This window comes from Plectropomus leopardus, chromosome 16 (assembly GCF_026936395.1).
Source record: "Plectropomus leopardus strain MGB_pleo_1.0 chromosome 16, ASM2693639v1, whole genome shotgun sequence".
Taxonomy (NCBI): domain Eukaryota; kingdom Metazoa; phylum Chordata; class Actinopteri; order Perciformes; family Serranidae; genus Plectropomus; species Plectropomus leopardus.
Window position 1 is genome coordinate 31457398 of NC_142191.1, and position 19696 is coordinate 31477093.

The 19696-nt window shown below is 39.9% G+C and overlaps 1 protein-coding gene across 1 annotated transcript; it reads left to right on the forward strand.

The window, feature by feature from the left end:
- Window positions 1-1998: 1998 nt before the first annotated feature.
- Window positions 1999-10441, forward strand: LOC121955621 (mRNA decay activator protein ZFP36L1-like). The gene is made up of 2 exons (XM_042503653.2): window positions 1999-2196; window positions 5129-10441. Exons 1-2 carry the CDS (start codon window positions 2143-2145, stop codon window positions 6128-6130), a joined length of 1056 nt encoding a protein of 351 aa, XP_042359587.2. The 5' UTR covers window positions 1999-2142; the 3' UTR covers window positions 6131-10441.
- Window positions 10442-19696: the final 9255 nt, after the last annotated feature.

Here is a 19696-nt window from a genome sequence, read left to right on the forward strand (position 1 = left end):
GACCGTCATCAGTTAACTTGTGCTGCATTAGACGCCTTTCACAAGCATTTTAATATCTGAAACCTGAGAAATTTGGTTTGAATTCTTTCAAGAAAAACAAACACAAGAAAAACATAACGAGCAATCTGGCAAGAAAAATCATGCAAACTGAAAAAAAAGTAAAAGTTGCCAATGAAATAATTAAAATGACAGAAAAAATGACCAGAAAACTACATTTACAATTCTCTTAAATATACAATTAAAATTATGTTACAGAAAGAAAGGCAAGGAAAAAAAAACCATACTAATTTTCAAAAAAGAATTTTTTTTGGCCTAGCCATTGTGCACATGCTCAGTGCTGGGCTTTGACCCGAGCGTGGCGAACTTGGACATACTGCCGTCAATATATGGATTCTCCCTGGTGCTTGTTTTACTGGGACAAGGACAGTAGTCCAGTGAAATGGCCTAATCAAGCTATAACCATTGCTTGACTGAACTGCATGTAAAGGCACTAAGTATTTTAAGAATCCTTATCTAGCCTGCACTGATCAACTAATGTGAACATATATTCGTAGTTTATTACCATTCAACACAAAGAAAATAATCTTGCATAATATTGTAGAAGCCTCTTTCCTGTATTTTGGTTAACTCCTGGCAAAAAAAACATGCTTCCTAAAACAGAGACCAAGATAAGTAAGCACACCTGACTCAGTGAACAAACCCAGTCACAGATCAGAGTGCAGCACTCCAATCTCATTGTGGGCCTCTGGTGTAACCACATACCATAATGCATGAAGCAAAATAAATTAGATATCTGCTATACAAACACATAACCAGTCTGCTCCCTCCCTGCTGCGCTCTCTGTTTCTCCATCAAAGCCTGCAGACCTCAGTCCCCCAGAACAAAAACAACACGAGAGGGGGAAAAGAAGTTGTGCTGTGGTGGCAAGGATTTTCAAAAATAAACCGCAGTGTACTTTGCGTTGCAAAATACCACCATGTCAACAGTCAGGCACCCCGCATTGGATGTCAAGGTTTCTGGGATCTCATGGAGCACAGCGTGTTGGTGGGAAGATTGCCATGGCAGATTTGAGGCTGTAAAAGGAGACATGTTGCTTAAATAATAAAAATAGTCCCTGTGAGTAAAGTTTGGTGAAATTGGATTACTGCTCCATGGAAATGAAAAGCAGACTGATGCAACAATAACACAATTCTGCAAACAGGTCCATATTTAGCTTCAGTGATGGGCATCCTCTGAAACTAACTACGCTGTCGACTGAAGTCACAGAGTCAGACCAAAAAAAATGTGAAAGGTGAAAATAGTATGAAAATTAGCTAAGGGTGATAAGTATACATTTTTGAAAGATAGGGAAAATACCCAGAAAATACAAATCTTCTAATTATATATTTAAAATATGTTTGAGAAAAAAAACATATCTTTTAAAGTAGTTTTTCCCTCTCTTTTTTTCCTTTTACCTCTAACATCAGTCACATCAGTTTTCTTGTGCTGCCTTCACAAGCAACTAAGCAAGAAATGTCCTTAAAATTTGAAAAAAAAGTAAAAGGTGAGGAAAAAAAATGCCTAAAAATGAGCTGACAGGGATTAATAGATATTCTAAAACACATAGGAAAAACATGTCCAGAAAATATATCTTCTGTGTTTAAAATAATGCTTCAGAAAAAAAACCTTACTGTTTTGTTTTGCTTTTTGATATTTCTTTCTTTTTCTCATATTTTCAAGTAATTTTCTTGTAATTTTTAGCTAATTTCTTGCTTATTTTTGGACACTTCTTGTTAAATTGCTCATTGCATTTTACCCATGAAAGAAATAACGTCAAGTGGCTCAGTTTTCAAAAGGTTAGTCACAGACTTCCTTATAATACATCCATGATAAAAAACAGACAGTTTATATTTATTTTACGTGTTTGTCCAGCAGAGGCGCTGTCCTCTGTGTCCTCTCTGTCTCTGTCCCTCCAGGTCCACGGTCTGCGGCGGCGTGTCAGCCGGAAGCCCGCCCCTCGAGCAGCCATGGCCACCGCCTGCTGAAAAAGAAGTGCGCAGCTCCGCAGCACGGCAGAGGGGGCTCTCCACGGGGCGGAAAACCACATAACCTGGACTTCCATACCCAACCACTGGCTCTTATTGCCATTCTTCACCACCAAACATGACAGCGACTATTATTTCACCTTTCTTCGAGTACAGAGAAGCGTCCAACAAGGTACACGACGCGTTTCTGTGCGGAAACGCCGACTAAGTTTTTATTTTCTGTTGAAAACATGCTAACATTAGCCTAGCTACTTTTGGTAAGTTAGATGTTAGCTTTGAGGGCAGAAACTGGCATCACTAACATGATTGTTGACTAGTTACGGGACATACATATCTGTCTCGTCAACGTTAAACATCATTCTTTTTTGTTTTAATTAGTTAACTTTGCACTTATGTCGTTTAGAAATAAGTTTTTCGCTAACTTTGTCGGCGCGAAGTAGCATGGAGTTGGTTGTAAGGTAATAACACTGTAACGCACACTGACTAACAGGTAGCCAGTGTTTAATGTAAACTTTTATTGACACAAAAAAGTTAACATTAAAAGTGAAAGCCCAGCCAGTTTGTGTGTGAGTGTGACTGTGTGTGTGTGTGTGTGTGCGTGTGTGTGCGTGCGCGCGCCCTTGTGTGTAGTTGTTAACAGCAGCACGTAACGTTAGCCATTAACCAGAGTTATTTGTTAGCTTAACTTCTTTGCCATCTAGTTAACCAGTTAAACGTCATTGTGTCATCGCGGCTATAAAGCATTTACGTTAGGTCACTAAATTGCAACAGATATTTAACACGTCAGCCACGTTAGCTGCATGTGAGGAAACGTATGAGCTGTTTTCATGTCCACCTGCGCAATCGGCACGATTTTAACTCACATGCATTTACTAAACTGCTGTTATTTACTATAGAGGCCATTAGCTTGACATTCATAGCTGCTGCCTGATCTTTAGTCTGTCTGTATGTCAGTCAATGAAATGTGAACCGTTAAAGAGCTGCATAGGAATAATGTTAGGCACATTATTATTACAACAGACCATAAGGTTGACCCAATTTGGGTAGCTGACATGCTTTGCAGATTTTTGCTTGTCTGTCTGTTTTACAAAAATTGTCACTTACACAACACATACAGTAAACATAGAATGAAATATGCACTGTTGTGGCTTCAGGGCATTGTTTTTTTCAACCTCTGTTTTTAAAGACAGCTACAGATACCTTTATGACAAGTTATAATAATATCAAGTGATTTGTTCAGTCTTAAACTACAAGACTGACACAATTCATTTGGACCTTGTCCTGTACTCTCATCAAGGGAACTGAAGAGTGAGTTACATTCAGAGTCTTGTAATCAGGCTTTGATTGTCATTTAGACTTTCAGATTCTGCTGATCAATTACATTATTAAATTACAGCTTATGATTTTGAGTAAGAATTCAGAATATAATTCAGAATTCTAATGTTTGTTTGGATTGATGAGCTTGAAATGCAAGACAAATTTCCATGTAAACAGACAGTAAAGTGTTATCACTACGTTTATACGCGTAATTTAGTGGCGCTATGGTAATAGCTCCATTAGGCCATTTAATTTGACTGATGTCCTTGTCCCAGTATACAATCACCGGGGAAGAACTGATTTATTGACGTAAGAATGTCAGACTCCATCAAGATATGCCCCCTTTTAGCTAGTTGCAGTAAACCTATATTATATAAACAGTTTCTGATAAAGAATGCATCACAGACTCCGCTGAACGGCTACAGCTGCCTCCATCAGCTGTTGTTGAAGAGGAGAAAATATTCAAATATAATAAACGATGAATCTGATTTTGACTTATTTATTTATTTATTTATTTATTTATTTTTAGGTGGCTAAAATATGTTTTGCTGCAGCCCTGGCTGCAGCGGGACATTGCTAAACTTCCGTGCCGGTGCCGGGACTGTACTTTATTTATCGGAGGACAGGGGTGTGAAGTTTTATTTGAAAATATATATAAAATACTACTTTTTCAAGTTGTATGTCCCAAAATTAAAAATCCCTCCTTAGTGCTTAAATTTTTTTAAATGGTTGACTCATTTCACAGCACCCCTTCTCCCCTAATAAGTAACGAACAGTCCCTATCCCTAACCACCGAGGGAGGCCGGTGCTGACAAACATGTTTACATGTTTTTTTAAGTCCAGTTCTAGTCGGACAAACACAATAATTCAACTCTTTAAATCACAAATATCCCTTTAATTCTCAACAGTCACTTGTTATTTGACTTTGGCTCAAAGGTGAAAAAGAAACAAACATATTCTCTATCAGTCCAAGCTGAGGTCGTCAGTTTAACCTTTATTTATGTTTGAAGCCGAAGCACTTGCTGATTCTAAAGCATCTTTGATATATTAAAAATGCATCTTTATAACATGCTGCAGGAAGTGCTCTGTCATGTTGCACACTACACACGAGTCATATGTAGCTACTTTTATTTTAATTAGCTTTCAGGAAGTAAGAGAATAAATCTCTAAGGCAAGAATTTTGTTTTCTGAAAAGCTTTTGTAATTTATTCTGTGCTGTCAAATTTTGGAATAGTTTAAAAATAGAGTTGAAGCAATGTTCAAACAGAAACCAGTTTAAAAAGATGAAAATATGATTTTCCATGAGGTACATGGGCAAAGAAGGGGACTGAGAGTCACCAGGTGTCTACAGGGTTTATTGTATAATTATTTCTTTTTTACTATTTTGTAGTATTACTTCCTTTTTCTATCTCTTCCTCTTCATCTGTAAATAACTGTTAATATGTTTACACATAGTTATATATAGTTTGCAGTTCATAAATAGTTAAATATATTTTATATAGTTTAGGAACATTCAATCCATATAAAAATAGAAGCATGTCAATTATTTTTCAATAACTGATGGAGAAGGGTGGTATTTCATAAGTTTGCACTCCTTCCCACTCCTTTTTTGGAAATGTCTGTCTGTTTGTGTATGTTTATGTGTTCTTTCTTTCCCTTTTTTTCATGTTTGAAATAATTTTCAATTTCTTTTAATTCAATTCTGTTTCTTAGTGGCCCATTTTGTTTTAATCTGGAGCCAGTTCCAGTTCAAAACTAATACTGCTTTTTGACTCTTCTCTCCACAGAACAGTAAGATGTTTAACTACAGCAACAACAACAACAGTCTTGGTGGACCTCCGCTGACGTCTGTCCCATGCTCCAGTGCCAAACTCTCCCCCTGCACTCCCACTGGGTCCCTGTTGGACAGGAAAGCAGTGGGGGCCCCCTCTGCAGGAGGGCTATTTCAGCGCCGTCACTCAATCAGCCTCCCCAACGCAAATTTCAGTCAGAACCAGTTTGTCAACAGCCTTAAAAGGGATCCCTCAGTGCTGCTGGGCAGCGGCTGCGGCAACAACAAGGAGAACCATTTCCGCGAGCGCTCCTACTCTGAGCTGGGGGATCGGCTGTGGCCCAACAGTCAGGCATGTGGAAGCGGCCAAGTCAACTCAAGCCGCTACAAGACGGAGCTGTGCCGGCCCTTTGAGGAGAACGGCACCTGTAAGTATGGTGACAAGTGCCAGTTCGCCCACGGCATGCACGAGCTGCGCAGCCTGAGCCGCCACCCCAAGTACAAGACCGAGCTGTGCCGGACCTTCCACACCATTGGCTTCTGTCCGTACGGCCCCCGCTGCCACTTCATCCACAACGCAGAGGAGCGCCGAGGGCCCCCGCCCCTCTCATCCTTCAACAAGATGGAGCGCCCAAGGCTGCAGCACAGCTTCAGCTTCGCCGGCTTCCCCAGCTCCAGCGGGCGCCAAGACAGCCCCACCTCCGTCACCCCTCCACCCATGTTCTCTACCGAGGACCTGACGGAGTGGCAGAGCAACCCGTTTCCATACTCCAACCAGGAGCTCGCCAACCTGTTCAGCCCCAGCTCTGGGCCCCCGCCTGTGTCTGAGGGTCCGGCCCCACCTTCCCCTTGCCTTTTCCAACCGATGTTAGAGAGCTCCCCAAGCCCGCCCGACTCTATGTCTGACCAGGAGGGCGAGCAGAGCAGCCCGGGCAGCCAGAGCGGCTCCGAGTCCCCGCTCCTGGACGCCTCCCGCCGCCTCCCTATCTTCAGCCGGCTCTCTGTGTCTGATGATTAACACGTCTGCATCCCCGGGCTCAGATGGGAGGAACAGCAAGGGAGGGAGAAAGGAAGATTGTGACCATTCAACTTCCCAACTCCCTCCTTCTCCTCCTCCTCCTCCTCCTTTCGGCCCTGTTTACAGGAGACGCAGACACCTGTGTGGATTATTGTAGCCAGCGAGTCACTTCAGAAATCCAGATCAAGTCTCTTCCATTCTTCAGAACTAAATCCTCTCAGCCTCAGCCTGCACTGGTGCCATAGTGAAAGAATGTGAAAGTAGTTTAATAAGACGTATTCTGGGCAGCAGGAGTGTCTGTGTGTGTCTGTGTGTCTGTGTGTGTGCGCGCGTGTGCGTGCGTGCGCGTGCTCAGCACAGGGTGTCTCTGTGCTGTTGCATTATTATTATGATTGCCTGTGCCACAACCTCGACACCTCCGTGTGACAACTCAGTGTTCAATTTGGAAAGGATCAGCACCGTGAACAAAAGGAAGCAAACGGTAAAAGTGCGTTGTTGTTAAATTGAGGCCAACAGTCTTCTTTCTTTTTCACTTGTAATCATGCCCAGTTGCCTGTTCCTTTGGCGTGTCATGGTGACCGTGTTTGATCGCTGACAGATAGCCTTCCTTCACTCAGCCTGGCAAGCTGGTGCTATGTGCCTTGTATTGAGCAGGTGGTCAGTTGTTATTCTCTATTTGCTCACCAGAGACTTAATCTTAAAGCATCAAGGGTTTGAATCTTTAAATCTGAAAGATTTCTGAGGTTGAAAATTGAGTTTAAGGGTCATTTCACCCAAATTACCAGAAAACGTATTCTCTCTATTACTATTACTTCTAGTGGCATGCTTGTATAGACTGAATCACAGTGTTTGATTACAATAACTTCTGGGTAGAAATCAAGGAAAATACTTATAAAAAGGAAAGGTCATGAGTCTTTTCTGGGAGGTGATAGTCCACGATTTCACAGGTTGAATTATGGATTCCAAACTTCCGGATGATCCACTCAACTTTTGAAAAGTTATTTGATGCAATAACAGCTCTTGTAGCTCTTGCTGCATCATGAGGGAGCCAGTTCCTGCTGACAAGCACATAGCCATAGCATCACATGACCTATGAAAGTCTGAAAAATACTTCCACCAGATTAAAAAACACAAATTAACACATAGTTCTGTCCAGCAGCTGCGTTTCAGGCCCCCATTTGGTCCAAGATAGTGTTACGTCATAATGCATAAACAAATGTACATATTTAAAAACAACAAAACAGTAAGCATCATGTAATGTGTGTTTTTTTTTTAACACAGCAATTTTAAATCGCAGAACATGGAAGTTGCTGGTGTACCAGTGCCTTGATTGATTAGCATGCAAGGTGAAGTAGAGAAAATATTCCAAATATAGCTTATTCTGATGAAGTTATTAACCCCCTCTAAAACAGTACTTCATTTAGCTTCTGTGCCGGTAGATTTGGTTTAACAACAATGCTACGTCGAAGCAACACAGTACAAAAACCAAGCAAGCAAGTGATTGTTGTTGTTATTGTTGTTATTACAGCGTCACAGTGATTCAGTCTGTCGCCATGCCAATAGTCTTGGTTGTGTTTGTCCCTTTTTGGAGTGTTCTTCGTCCATAGACAGAGGAGGTGTTCTGCTCACAGCATTAAAGATTTTTGTTTAAATACATTAAAAAGCAACATTTTTCCCTTTTGCACAAAGTAGTAGCAGAGTCACAGGGACACTACACTGTAGGGGCTACAGTTTTTTTTTTAAATTGTGCCAACATTTTCCCAAGGAAAAATGTTTTTTTTTTTTAATTTTAATTTTTTTAGATTTGGGTGAATTGTCTCTTTAACAGACTGCCAGCACACAGCGTTTACAGCAGTTGACAGATTCCTCGTTTTAATTTGCCATATTTATTTCTGGAGTTCAAACAGTGCTGCATTATTTTGATCATGTTGGCCAGCAGTCGAGCCTGTCCAGCCTCCCACAGATCAATTCTCTGTCTGAAGTGACGTCTCAGTCAGCTGTCTCAAATCAAACACGCTCCTGTTAACTCCACCATATTCATTATTATATTATTATTGTTATTATGTCTAGTTTTTTTCCCAGAGCCTTATGAGTAAGGGCTCTGGCTGTCACTGCTTATTTATCAAAATGTATTTATTGCTGATCTTAAGCATTTTTATTTTGTATTTATCTGGTTAATGAAACAATAGAATATATATTTTTCTTTTATGTGAAATTATGATCTTCCGTATTAATCGCAAGATTGTGAAGACCTGTTTGTGTTATTTTTTTTTTCCACAGTTAATATATTACACTGCAATGACATGTTTTGTAACACTTGATTTATTTTGAAATCTTAATTTAAAACACAAAAGTTTATTTATTGTCCGCTCCTCCCTCGTGTGGGACTGCAGGTGGAGGTGGCAGTCTGAAGGCACAGGCGCACAGGAAGTCGATGTCCCAGTGCGTGACAGTCTTTTCAGTGGAGGGATGAGGTTCTGCAGCTGCCATAATTAAGTTCAAATGGTAAAAAAAAGCTTAATGCAGTAATTGCAAACTAATCAGGTTACTAAGCTAGTGGCATGTGGTTGTTTGGGGTGTGGACAAAGTATGAATGCACTCAGGGTGCAGGTGGTGAAGGGTTAACAGGGTTCTTATGACCAACATACACAGCAAGCAGCTGTGTGGTGTTGCAGCTCCGGAGATCATAGCTGCTGTGTCTTGAGTGATTTGTCTCTTTCTCTACACCCACGGTGTGTCTAAAGCGTGACATTAACTGTGAATGTATATAAATATCCACATTTATTGACTATAGGTTTCGTTTTAACCCTTTAAAACCAGGAGCATCATCACTTTCCTTGTGCTACTTTCAGATGCCTTTCCCAAGTGTTAAAACCTTTAAGCCCTAAGCAAACTGATTTAATTTTTTTATAAACATGGGAGAAGAGGAAACAAGCTACTTGGTAAGAAATGTTCTACAAACTGTAAGAAATGTGTAGATTTAGAACATTATTTTTTAAAAAACTATGGAAAAGTGTTTATACCTCACAATTAAATATTTAAAATTATGTCACAGGATTTTAAGTATTTTTTTCCAGGTAATTTACTGGTGCTTTTCTAAAAATACATTTTCAAGTAATTCTTTACTTTTATTAATACTTATTTTCTGGTAATTTTCTTATACTTTTTACATTTTTTTTTGATAATTTCTTCTTTTGTCGCTCCTTCCTGTCTTCTCATGTTTTTGAAGCCAGTTTGCTTATGTTTCAAAGGGTTGAAGGGTTTGAAAAATTGCATCGAAGTGTTGGTTTATTTGCTTTCTTCAAAGACACCAATATCCCTCGATAACAATCTGCTACATGAATAACACACAAACAATAATAAACAGCACAAATTAGGGCTTAATGATGCGTAGACAATGAAATATTCCGAAATTTTGGACCAAAAATCTCTATTGTGGTAATATTGTAGGGGTGACAGTTGGTGCTTTCACAAAACATTTAAACAATGAGATTTTCGAAATGTATTCATCAGTAATGTGGATATAATGTAATAAATTCAGAAAATGACATCTTAACTGTAATCCAGCCTTTAAAACCAGGAAAAGACAACACAATACCCTAAATCAAAGATATCTAGTGTCACATTGACACATTATTGCCCAGCCCGGAGCGCAATATTCAAAAATGATGTTTCATTTTGATTTACTGAATTTATTTCAATTCAAAATGTGTTAAAACTTTAAAATGTTGGAACAGAATGTGTGTTTGAACCCTGTTTACATCTCCCACCTGCATCTCACTAAATATGACATTTCCAGAAGCTGAGCTTTCATTAACTTCTTTCTTCCTCTAGAATGTAAACTGACTCTGGAGCAGTCCTTCAGAGTCCTTTTCTGGCATGATTTGGTTTTTGAAGTCACTGAATCAGTTGAAGCCTGTGACTAAAGCATTTGAAGCTCTTGTTTTGAAAGGTGATGGAAGCATGCCTGTCCCACAGTATCACGCACAGACTTACCTAGCACTTTGAGTCATCACGATGGTGACGATGACATAAAGGTTATTTTTGACCACTTTAGCCCATGAAAGTGCCTCTAAATACATTCCAGGATTCCCACATGTTGTGCCTTCATATTTTTCTAGCAGAGAGCAGATTAAAGTCTAAAATGTATTCCTGTACGTTCGAGGTTAACAGGTTAACATTGACACATGAGAAGCAACTGTTGAATGTATTGTGCAGCAGCCGTCGCTGTTACTACAGTCGTTTTATTCATGGTTTATTTTGTAATGACAGATTGCAGTTAAAACCAATAAAATATGTATTTATATTAAATGTGTATGTGAATTTTGTGATGTAGTACAAAAAAATCCCTGAATGTGCCACATCTGCTGCTGACAGAATTGAGTAATATTTGTCTAGTCTTGACATTTAAGATGATGTAGAAAATGAAACATCATTAATTTTTTTAAAAGCGTTTTAAACAAATCTGGTGGAGTGATGCATTCTGTAGAGGTGTACATGTTGAGGTAAACTAGCACGTGCAAACAACTTCACAAACAACTGGACAAAACTGTCCAGACACAATCTGACAAAGGCGTTAAGAGTGAAGCTACTTAACAGCTTCTCAGCCAACGAGCCTGCATCAGTTTGGAGAGGGCTGCAGGACGTCACCACCTACAGGAGACCACTCCATCTACCTGTGGGAAACCGCAGACTGGCAGACGACCTTAAAAAGGTACAAGGTAGATTTATTTGTCATATTTCTTAAATGTGGTTACAGATCTGGCAAACAGATCGGTGGATGACGCAGTCAGCATGGGACTACACTACATCCGCTGAACCTGCTCAAGACTGTGGAGATGACAGTGGTTTTTAGGAGAAAATCCTAAAATCATAGAAATGTCCTAAAATTCAAGAAATGTCTCTAAAATTCCAGAAATATCCAAATATCCTTTGAAACCTCTCCAGTCAATGATGCCTAAATTTGAGCCATTTTATAGCCAGATCTAGACAAAAAGTAGTATTTACCGCCTTGCAGTTGTATTCCGGCACACAGAAGATATATAAATACAAAGTGGACAAAGTCCTCGTCCTTCTGTCTCTGAGATATGCTGAATAGTGGACAGAAGTTGTCACAGTTTTGCATTGACCTTTTGGATATGAAATGTAATTATCAAAATTTGATTTTATTAGACATTTATGTGAAATTCTGTCACAATTAACATGAATTCTTAAGTAGGGGCAAAAACATGTTTTGTGAGGTCCTTGACCTTTGACCACCATATGCAAACAATTCAGCTTTGAGTCCAAGTGGACATTGGTGCCAAATATGAGGAAATTCCTTCAAGGCCTTCTATAGATATTGCGTTCATAAGAATGAGACTGACATGAGGCTATAATGACCTTCACGTTTGACCACCAGTCAGGTCAGTTCATCATTGAGTCCAAGTGAACCCTGGTGCCAAATTTGAAGAAATTATCAAGAATTTCTCTAGATATCGAGTTCACAACAATGGGATGGACGGATGGACAATTTGAAAACAATACCTCTGGCAACAGCCAGTGTCAGCCTTGAGGCCTAAAAATTTTACTTTATTGGGATATGTAGAAATGTAAGGGTCCTGGTAGTACTTATCCCAGCTGTGCAGTGAAATCTTGCCTCCAGTACATTAAAAATGGACTTTTCTACGGTAAAGCCATTCCAGAGTTAAAGCAGTGTATTTATGTGTCTTAAAACATGTCAGAGGGATCTTTGATAAACCAAGCCTCCACCGTTAGTTCCAGCCTTATTTTGTCAGAGAAAAGATAAGATAAGATAAAACTTTATTGATCCCACAACGGGGGAAATTCACTTTTCACAGCAGCTCAAGCAGCACAGAGAGGAAGGAGAAGGTGACAGTAGGATGCTTATAAAATTAAGCTAAAAAAAAGAAAATGTGTATACACCTATCAGAATTTAAAAATATAAACATATGACACAATATGAAATATAAAGTACTAAGAGGGCAGGGCTATACACACAAGACTATTTACAGTATATACACTTGTACATATATATGAGAGAGATATGGATATATGGGTATATTCATACTGATCGCTGCGCAGGATAATTGTGCACAGAGTTGTAAAATACACACATAGTGTGTAGAATCAAAAATACTAAGCAATATAAATACTAAGCCATGTGAGCAATGTAAATTATGTTTACATTTACAGATTGCACAGAAAGTAGATTTTTGGAGGCTCAGCTCAGCAAACACAGGCTCAGAGGAGAGAGTTGCTCTGACCTCTGAACCAAACAACATCTCTTGTGTTGCTTACCTCCCAGCCTATAATCCAGCTGTGAGCCTGTGGACTCATTGCACTCCCCTTGCTGTTTCTCTAACCCCGTGTGCTGTTGGTAGAGCTGAGGAGAAAATAAACGCAGAGAAATATCTGAAAATGTTGGCAGGAAAATTCAACATTTATTAGACCTCTGACTCTGGTACTTTAGACAGAGACGAGTCCAATTCTGGGCCTATATTTATTAAATCTGGGACCCTTAACTGAAAATCAAAGGGGCTCTTGATTCATTTACAGTTTTTCTCAATCATTTTCATATCATAACTGGACCTGTAAACCCTTTGAAACCTGAACAAATCAGCCATGAAACTAAATCTATCAGGTTTTCATGCCTCAGCGCTGGTGACACATCGCTGGAGGCTTTTTGTTTTTGGGTTTTCTGTCCATCTGTCTCATTCTTGTGAACATGTAAAGAATGCATTCGAGTAATTTCCTTAAATTTGGCACAAATGTCCACTTAAACTTCACAATGAACTAAATTTTTCAGTCAATGGTCAAAATAACTGCGACCTCCCTCCCTCTCATTTTCATGAACATGTTTTGCCAAGAAAGCCAGAAGGGAATTTTCTCAAATTTGGCACAAATGTCCACTTAGGACTCAAGGATGAAGTAATTAGATTTTGATAGTCAAAGGTCATTGTACTTTTTTTTTTTTCATGAATGCAATATCTCAAGAAGGCCTTGAGGGAGTTGTTTCAAATTTGGCACAAATGTTAACTTGGGCTTAAAGGTGAACTGATTTGAATTTGGTGGTCAAAGGTCACTGTAACATAACAAAATATGTTTTGAGCCATTATTCAAGAATTCATATGCTAATTATGACAAAAAATGTCTTTCATGTGTTGAATTGGATACAATGATAAATCATGCCATGTTATAGCCATAACATCAGCTTAACTGTGACATAATAATGTTCTTCAAAAACACTTTCCTGGCCTTTATTCAACACCATTACTCAGCAACAGTAGCGGAGACATTTGGTCAGAAACTGAACTGATGACACAATTCTTGGGTGTCCACCTTGAAACTGATTGTATAGATCTTCTGTGCTGCTGGAGGGAACATCTTAGAACTTGTAGCTTCTTTTTTAGCAAAGTCCATGCCTGCTGTGATGGCTACATATGAGTCTGGACAGACATGGATGTAAACCGTAACTTTTGCCTCAGACACCCTATTTTGCAATGACACAGAACAGTTAGTTAAACCGAGCAGGGCAAATGTGTCTCTACAGCTGGGTTCAGGTGCCATGGAGCAGCCAGGGAGTGAACTGTTGAAGTTCTCCAGGATACATGCATGACTTCAGACATGAGTCACAGCGCTGCTGGGAAGAGAAAGGCACTGCAGTTTGGTGCTGTCATTGCAACAGACTTTAAAGTTTTTTTTTCTTCTCCTAACTAAAAAGGAGGGCAGCAAACAAAGGCGGACTCTCTGTAATGAAAACATGCATGTTTATAAGATGGGATGATGATGAGCACAGGAGAAGAAAATGAGGACACATGAGAACTGCTTTTTGTTAGGAAAAAGATTGAATCTTCGGCATATCTGCTGGCCACACTTCACTGGAACACATTCCAGCTGCTCAGAGGGGAAGATTACAGCTGACAAATAAAATGATGACATTTATACTGCCTGTCCAAGACTGTCTGAGAGAGTAAATACACCCAGCTCAGTTTATCCATGAGTTGAATTATAAGCTGATAGCATCAGGCTGACGCAAGTTACAAGGAAACGTAAGTTCAAAAGAACATAAATCAAACACATCCTACGCTGAACACAGAGACAAATGTCTGAGGATGCTCCACAAAGTGTGTTCAACAGTGTCAAACAATACTGAATGCTGTTATCTGTAAGAGGTTGTGTTGTGTCTCTTTATCTGGGGGTAGCAGACTGGACACAGGCATGGTTTATACCGAAAGTCACATTAAATAAGGCAAATCAGGCCTCCAGGAAGTGCGCCAAGAATAATAGCCATTTATCGAAGGGATTCTGGACAATATACTATACTATGATGTTTTATGATGTTTCATTTGGTATATTGAGAGACATACTCTACCATGAGGTTCTCATGATTTTTTGAATGACATTTTTTTGGACAAAAAAGGTATATTATGACATTCTTATATTTTGAGTGACATACAAGTTTGACATTTTTATGATGTTTTGATCAGCGTTCTATAGTATGATGTTTTTATGAGATTATGGACGACATACTCTACTATGATGTTTTTATATATTTTTTCAAGTGACAGTATACAAAGATGTTTTGATAATATTTTGAGAGACACACTATACAATGATGTTTTTATGTATTTTTGGACGACAGATAGTGAGATGGTAAAATGCCGTTTTTGTTGTGTTTTTATTGTGTGAAATAAAACCAAGCTCAGAGTCAAAGATGACGCCCAGGTTGTTTACTTGCTGTGATAAAAACAATGTCTGTAGTTTTGTTACCACTTTCTCTCTGAATTTCAGGACCAATAATTAAAACTTAATGTTTTTCCTGGTTGAGATGTAAGAAGTTCTCTGCCATCCAGGACCTGATGTCTAAAATGCATTTAAAAAGGACATCGAGTGGACACTTAGAAATATATCTGTGTATCATCAGCATAACTGTGAAAGTTGATGCCGTGCCTCCTGATGACGTTTCCAAGTGGGAGCATGCAGAGATTAAAAAGTATGGGGCCCAAAATTGAGCCATGGGGCACACCACAGTTTATTCTATAGTTCTTCGAGGAGCAGGTATCCACACTTACCAAAAATTCTCTATCTGTGAGATAGGAGAAAAACCAGTTAAAACAGACTCCACAACCTGCTCGGCCAGAGAGGCCGAGCAGGTTGTGGAGTCTGTTTAAAATAATTTGGTGATCTACTGTATCGAAAACAGCACTTAGATCCAGTAGCACCAGGACAGAAGGTCTCTTCATGTCCACATTACACCTGAAATCATTTACAATTTTAACAGTGCTGTCTCTGTACTGTGGTTTGTCCTAAAACCAGATTAAGATTTTTGTAAAATATTGCATTTATTTAAAAATCATTTAGCTGAGTAAAACAAGTTTTTCTTAAATTTTGCTTAAAAACGGTAAGTAAAACACTGGTCTGTAGTTATCAAGAATGACTCTATATTTTGTATTTTTATTCTGCTCTTTGTATTTGTTCTTCTGTCTCATGTAAACAAACAAAATGGAAAATTTGTGACTTTGAACTTACTGCAGACCGTGCTGCATCTCTTTAGCAGTTCAGAGGTAGGTGAAGGGTTGAGAGGAGGCCATAATCTCTACGCAATTGTAGAATTGTAGATTTTATACCCCAAACCTTCTTTAACCACAACTACTGACCTTGACGGTGATAGTGCATGCAGTAGTGCTGCCCCATGATATGCACAGCGTGCTCCCACATTTTGCAGCCTGCTTGCCCTCTGCCCTAGGGACAGGTGCAGCCCAGAGAAGTGAAGGGTCTGAGATTAGTAATTTGGCTCAGTTTGACCCCCAGCAGGCTTTTGGAAAGGGACCGCACATCTGAGAGAGGTTATCAGGTGACCTGCGAGAAGATGTCAGTCCTTGAACTACAACTGACAGAGGTCTGTTTGTGAGTGTGTGTGTCTGTGTGTGTGTTTGTGTGTGAAAGCGCTAAAAGAAGGACACAGTGGGGGAAACTGGTCATGATGACAAGCACATCTCTGGGAATAAAAACGAAGTAAATTCATACTCTGTGCTTTTTGTTTTTGTTTTTCACCAAACTTTAAAGCCCTCCACACACACACACACACACACACACACAAACACACACACACACTACTGCAAGCTGTATGTAATTGCATGCAGTGACTTCATGCTCTTAAAACAGACAGACCAATAGGAACCAGCAGAAAAAAACACCATTGTTGAGATAACTGGCCAAACTTCCCCTGAAGGCTCTTGGCCATGGGAACACAAGTCATGGGAACGGCTGCCATGGCAACAGCCTGCCTGAGCCTGTTAATGAGCAGCAGGACCGATGGGTCATGGTCAGTCCGGAGAATTAGCAGCTGAGTCAGGCCGCTGTGTGCCGAAGCAGCTGATGTGTGAAACAAGCTCGGCCACTTTCCTCTGTCCCATGGCTGCCTCCTGCACTTTGTAAAGGAAAAGTCCACTCACACAGTGATCATTTCAGCATCAGTTACTCAACCATTTTACGTTAATGTTGTGAAATTTTCATGCCTCCACGGTTAACAAAGAATCAACAAAAATTCTTGCAGAATCACAGGGGTCCGCATTTAACGACCACTTACTAACTCTCACACAACTCATGCAAAATAATCAGAGTCTCATCAGAGGTGTGCTTGGTGCTTCACAAACACATGCCTTTTTATTAAAACTGTAAAATTACAACTCTTCTGTTTAAACAGTCTCAGGAACACCTTGTTGCTAACACACTGCAAAAACGTGTGTGTGAAGATTTATTTTAAAATAAAAAAGTATTATTTAGGAAGTTCCAATATATATACACAACACATGTTACTAACATAGAATTAAGGAATTAAATTAAGAATTAGAAAGTCAAAATGACAAAACAAATCGATTAGACACTTTGGATGGCTTCTCTTTGCGCATACAGCAGTGTTTGGTCAGTCCAGTCCATAGATATGGTCAGGTTATAGCTGAATCCAAGCTGGACTCTGATTAGCTGCAGGTCTGGATCTTTACCCTCATCCAAGGTCTCCAAATTTCCAAGAAAAGATTCAGAACACAAACACAGACATACTCAGTCTAACATACAGTCACCCATCAGGTCAGATAGGCCTGAGGCCAGTCAGGACGTTTACATGATGTTAGAGAAAGTCAAATTATTGTGTTAGTCTGACTAAAACTGTGCTTTCAAAAGACACATTAACATGTTAGTCCAATTGAAATGACACAGGTTTCTCTGTAAATACCAGGTATTTAGGAAGTCCTGTCCCAAGGCATCCAGAAACACTTATTGACTTCATGCAACACTGCAATGTCAATGACATCATACCACATGGCACTAACCTGGGAACACACAAAGTAAACCTCTGACCCCTGAACTCCAACACTACATGGTGGAGTTTGACCCCCAAAGTCTACAACTACGCCTGTGAGCTTCAACCCTGCGGGGCCCTTTGTCTGCACCACATCTGAATGAAGCAAACAGTAACCTCCAGCCAAACAGTTCCAGCAAGACACATGTTTGTTTACACCCTCAAACACAGAGTCTTGCTGAACAGCAGCCTCTTCTGTGCTGAAGCTTGAATTTAGCGTTTCATTTCCATGCTGCGCTGCCTCACAATAGAGCACAAACACACCATCACAGCTTCTACACGAGCAGATGCAGTGCTGTGTTGTCGCACAGTTGTAGTGGACTGAGTGGTGACTGCCTCGGTTTAGTGATTAATTTATTTATTGCCTATTTTCAGGTGATTTTCATGTAACTTTTTTACTAATTCATCATTATGTTCTACTCATGTGTTTGAAGGAAATCAAACCAAACTCTTCAGGTTTCAAAGAGTTAACAGCTTTACTTCTTACAGGAAGGCTTCTGCAGTACAGCAGTTTATCTGTAGGACTGTTTGGGAACAGATCTTGGAACAGAGAGGTTAGGAGTGAGTGGAAGGCAGCGTGAGAGTGCCTGACATTACAACACGTCCCAGCACTGGCCCACCATTGTGCCCGGACATGTTTGAAGTCTTACATAATAGTCCTAATTAGCCCCCTCCTCTAAAAGGCCACCGCCCAACACAAATGCACCAATAATCAAATCAAACTGTTAAATTACAGAGAAGAGCCATTACAGCTCTGCATGCACTTGAGTCTCACAGCAGTTTAGCCATGGGAGCCTGACCTCACCTGCCCTTGCAGTTCTGCAGGTTAAACTCAGTCACAGCCTGAATTTGTGAGCTCTGTCTGCTCTCTGCAGTCTTTCTCCTCTTACTGTGAAGAACAGAATGGGCCAGTAAAAAGTTAAACGCACTGCAATGCCACCACACTGCAGTGGCCAATCAAATTCATGCAAAAGACATATTTCTGGTTAGTATGTTAAAACACTTAACTGGCACACTCATGACTCCACAATTTGACTCTATCCACATTTGGAGTTTTGGACTGTTTTGTTTAGACTATTGTGAATTTAATGGAATGGTGTGACTATTGTTTGTAACTGTGTAGGCATTATCTGTGCAGCACTGAGTCCAAGACAAATTTCCCTACTGGGACATTGTATTGCATTGCATCCTATTGCAATGCAACGCAACACACCAGTACAAAAAAAAAATACATTTAAGATGCAATTTGATGCAGTAAAAAAAAAAGGAAAGAAGGAGAAAATAGGGCTACATGTAGTGGAACTTTAATGGATCTGTATGTGACATTCAGAGCTTAGTAATACATCATAGCAATGTAATACATCATCTAAGTACTTAAAAAATCCAGAATTATCACTTTATCATTAATTAATTTATGTAGTTTAAATTTTATTTAAAATGTATTCTCATTTTATTATACATATTTGTTTGAGCACTCTTGGAAGAGCCAGAGAGCTAAGAATTTTAAGCAGCTGCACTGCAATCGCACATGACACCTCGATATGAACGTTTACAGCTGTGAGTGTTTACTGTGGTGCCTATGCTCTTTCCCTTTCACATCACACACACACACACACGTGTGGAAGCGGACGTGTGTTGGGAATACAGAGCAGCAGCTGCTCTGTGGAGGAGGAGAAATCCCTATTTTACACCAGTTGACTCCCACACTAACTAACACTACATGAAGAGCATGTGAGAGGTCACACAGCCGCGCTATAAAGCATCACGCTGTAGGCAGCGCAGAAGCATTACTCATCAAAAACTCTATCGCTTGTCCTCAGCTGCTCCCAGACAACACACTGACATAGTCTGGTCTGATGGTTTATGGCTCCTGCAGTCTGTACTTTATCTTTCCAGAGAGTTCTATCCTCCACCTGTGTTTCAGCTATCAGCCTCATACTCTGACCCCGCTTGTCTGCTTGTTACGTCACTGTTCTGGAGACTTCTGATATGCTCATTGTTAGTCTCTGAGTAATATCATGCCAGAAATGACACAGACAGGGCCAAAATATGAAAGTGGACGTTGACCAACAAGGGGAAAGAAGGGATGGAATCAGGAGTAGAGAGAGGAGAATGAGTCAGGGAGGGGGGTTTCTTTACAAGAAGCAGAACAAAGAGAGCTTTGTGAGCAGAGCTGAGACAGTGAAGTGCAGCCAGGGCTTAGA

Excerpts from the sequence above, each read along its gene's own strand:
- LOC121955621 (XM_042503653.2), top strand. The coding sequence starts at position 2,143 with ATGACAGCGACTATTATTTCACCTTTCTTCGAGTACAGAGAAGCGTCC. Across the intron at positions 2,197-5,128 it reads ACAGAGAAGCGTCCAACAAG|AACAGTAAGATGTTTAACTA; the intron begins GTACACGACGCG and ends TTCTCTCCACAG.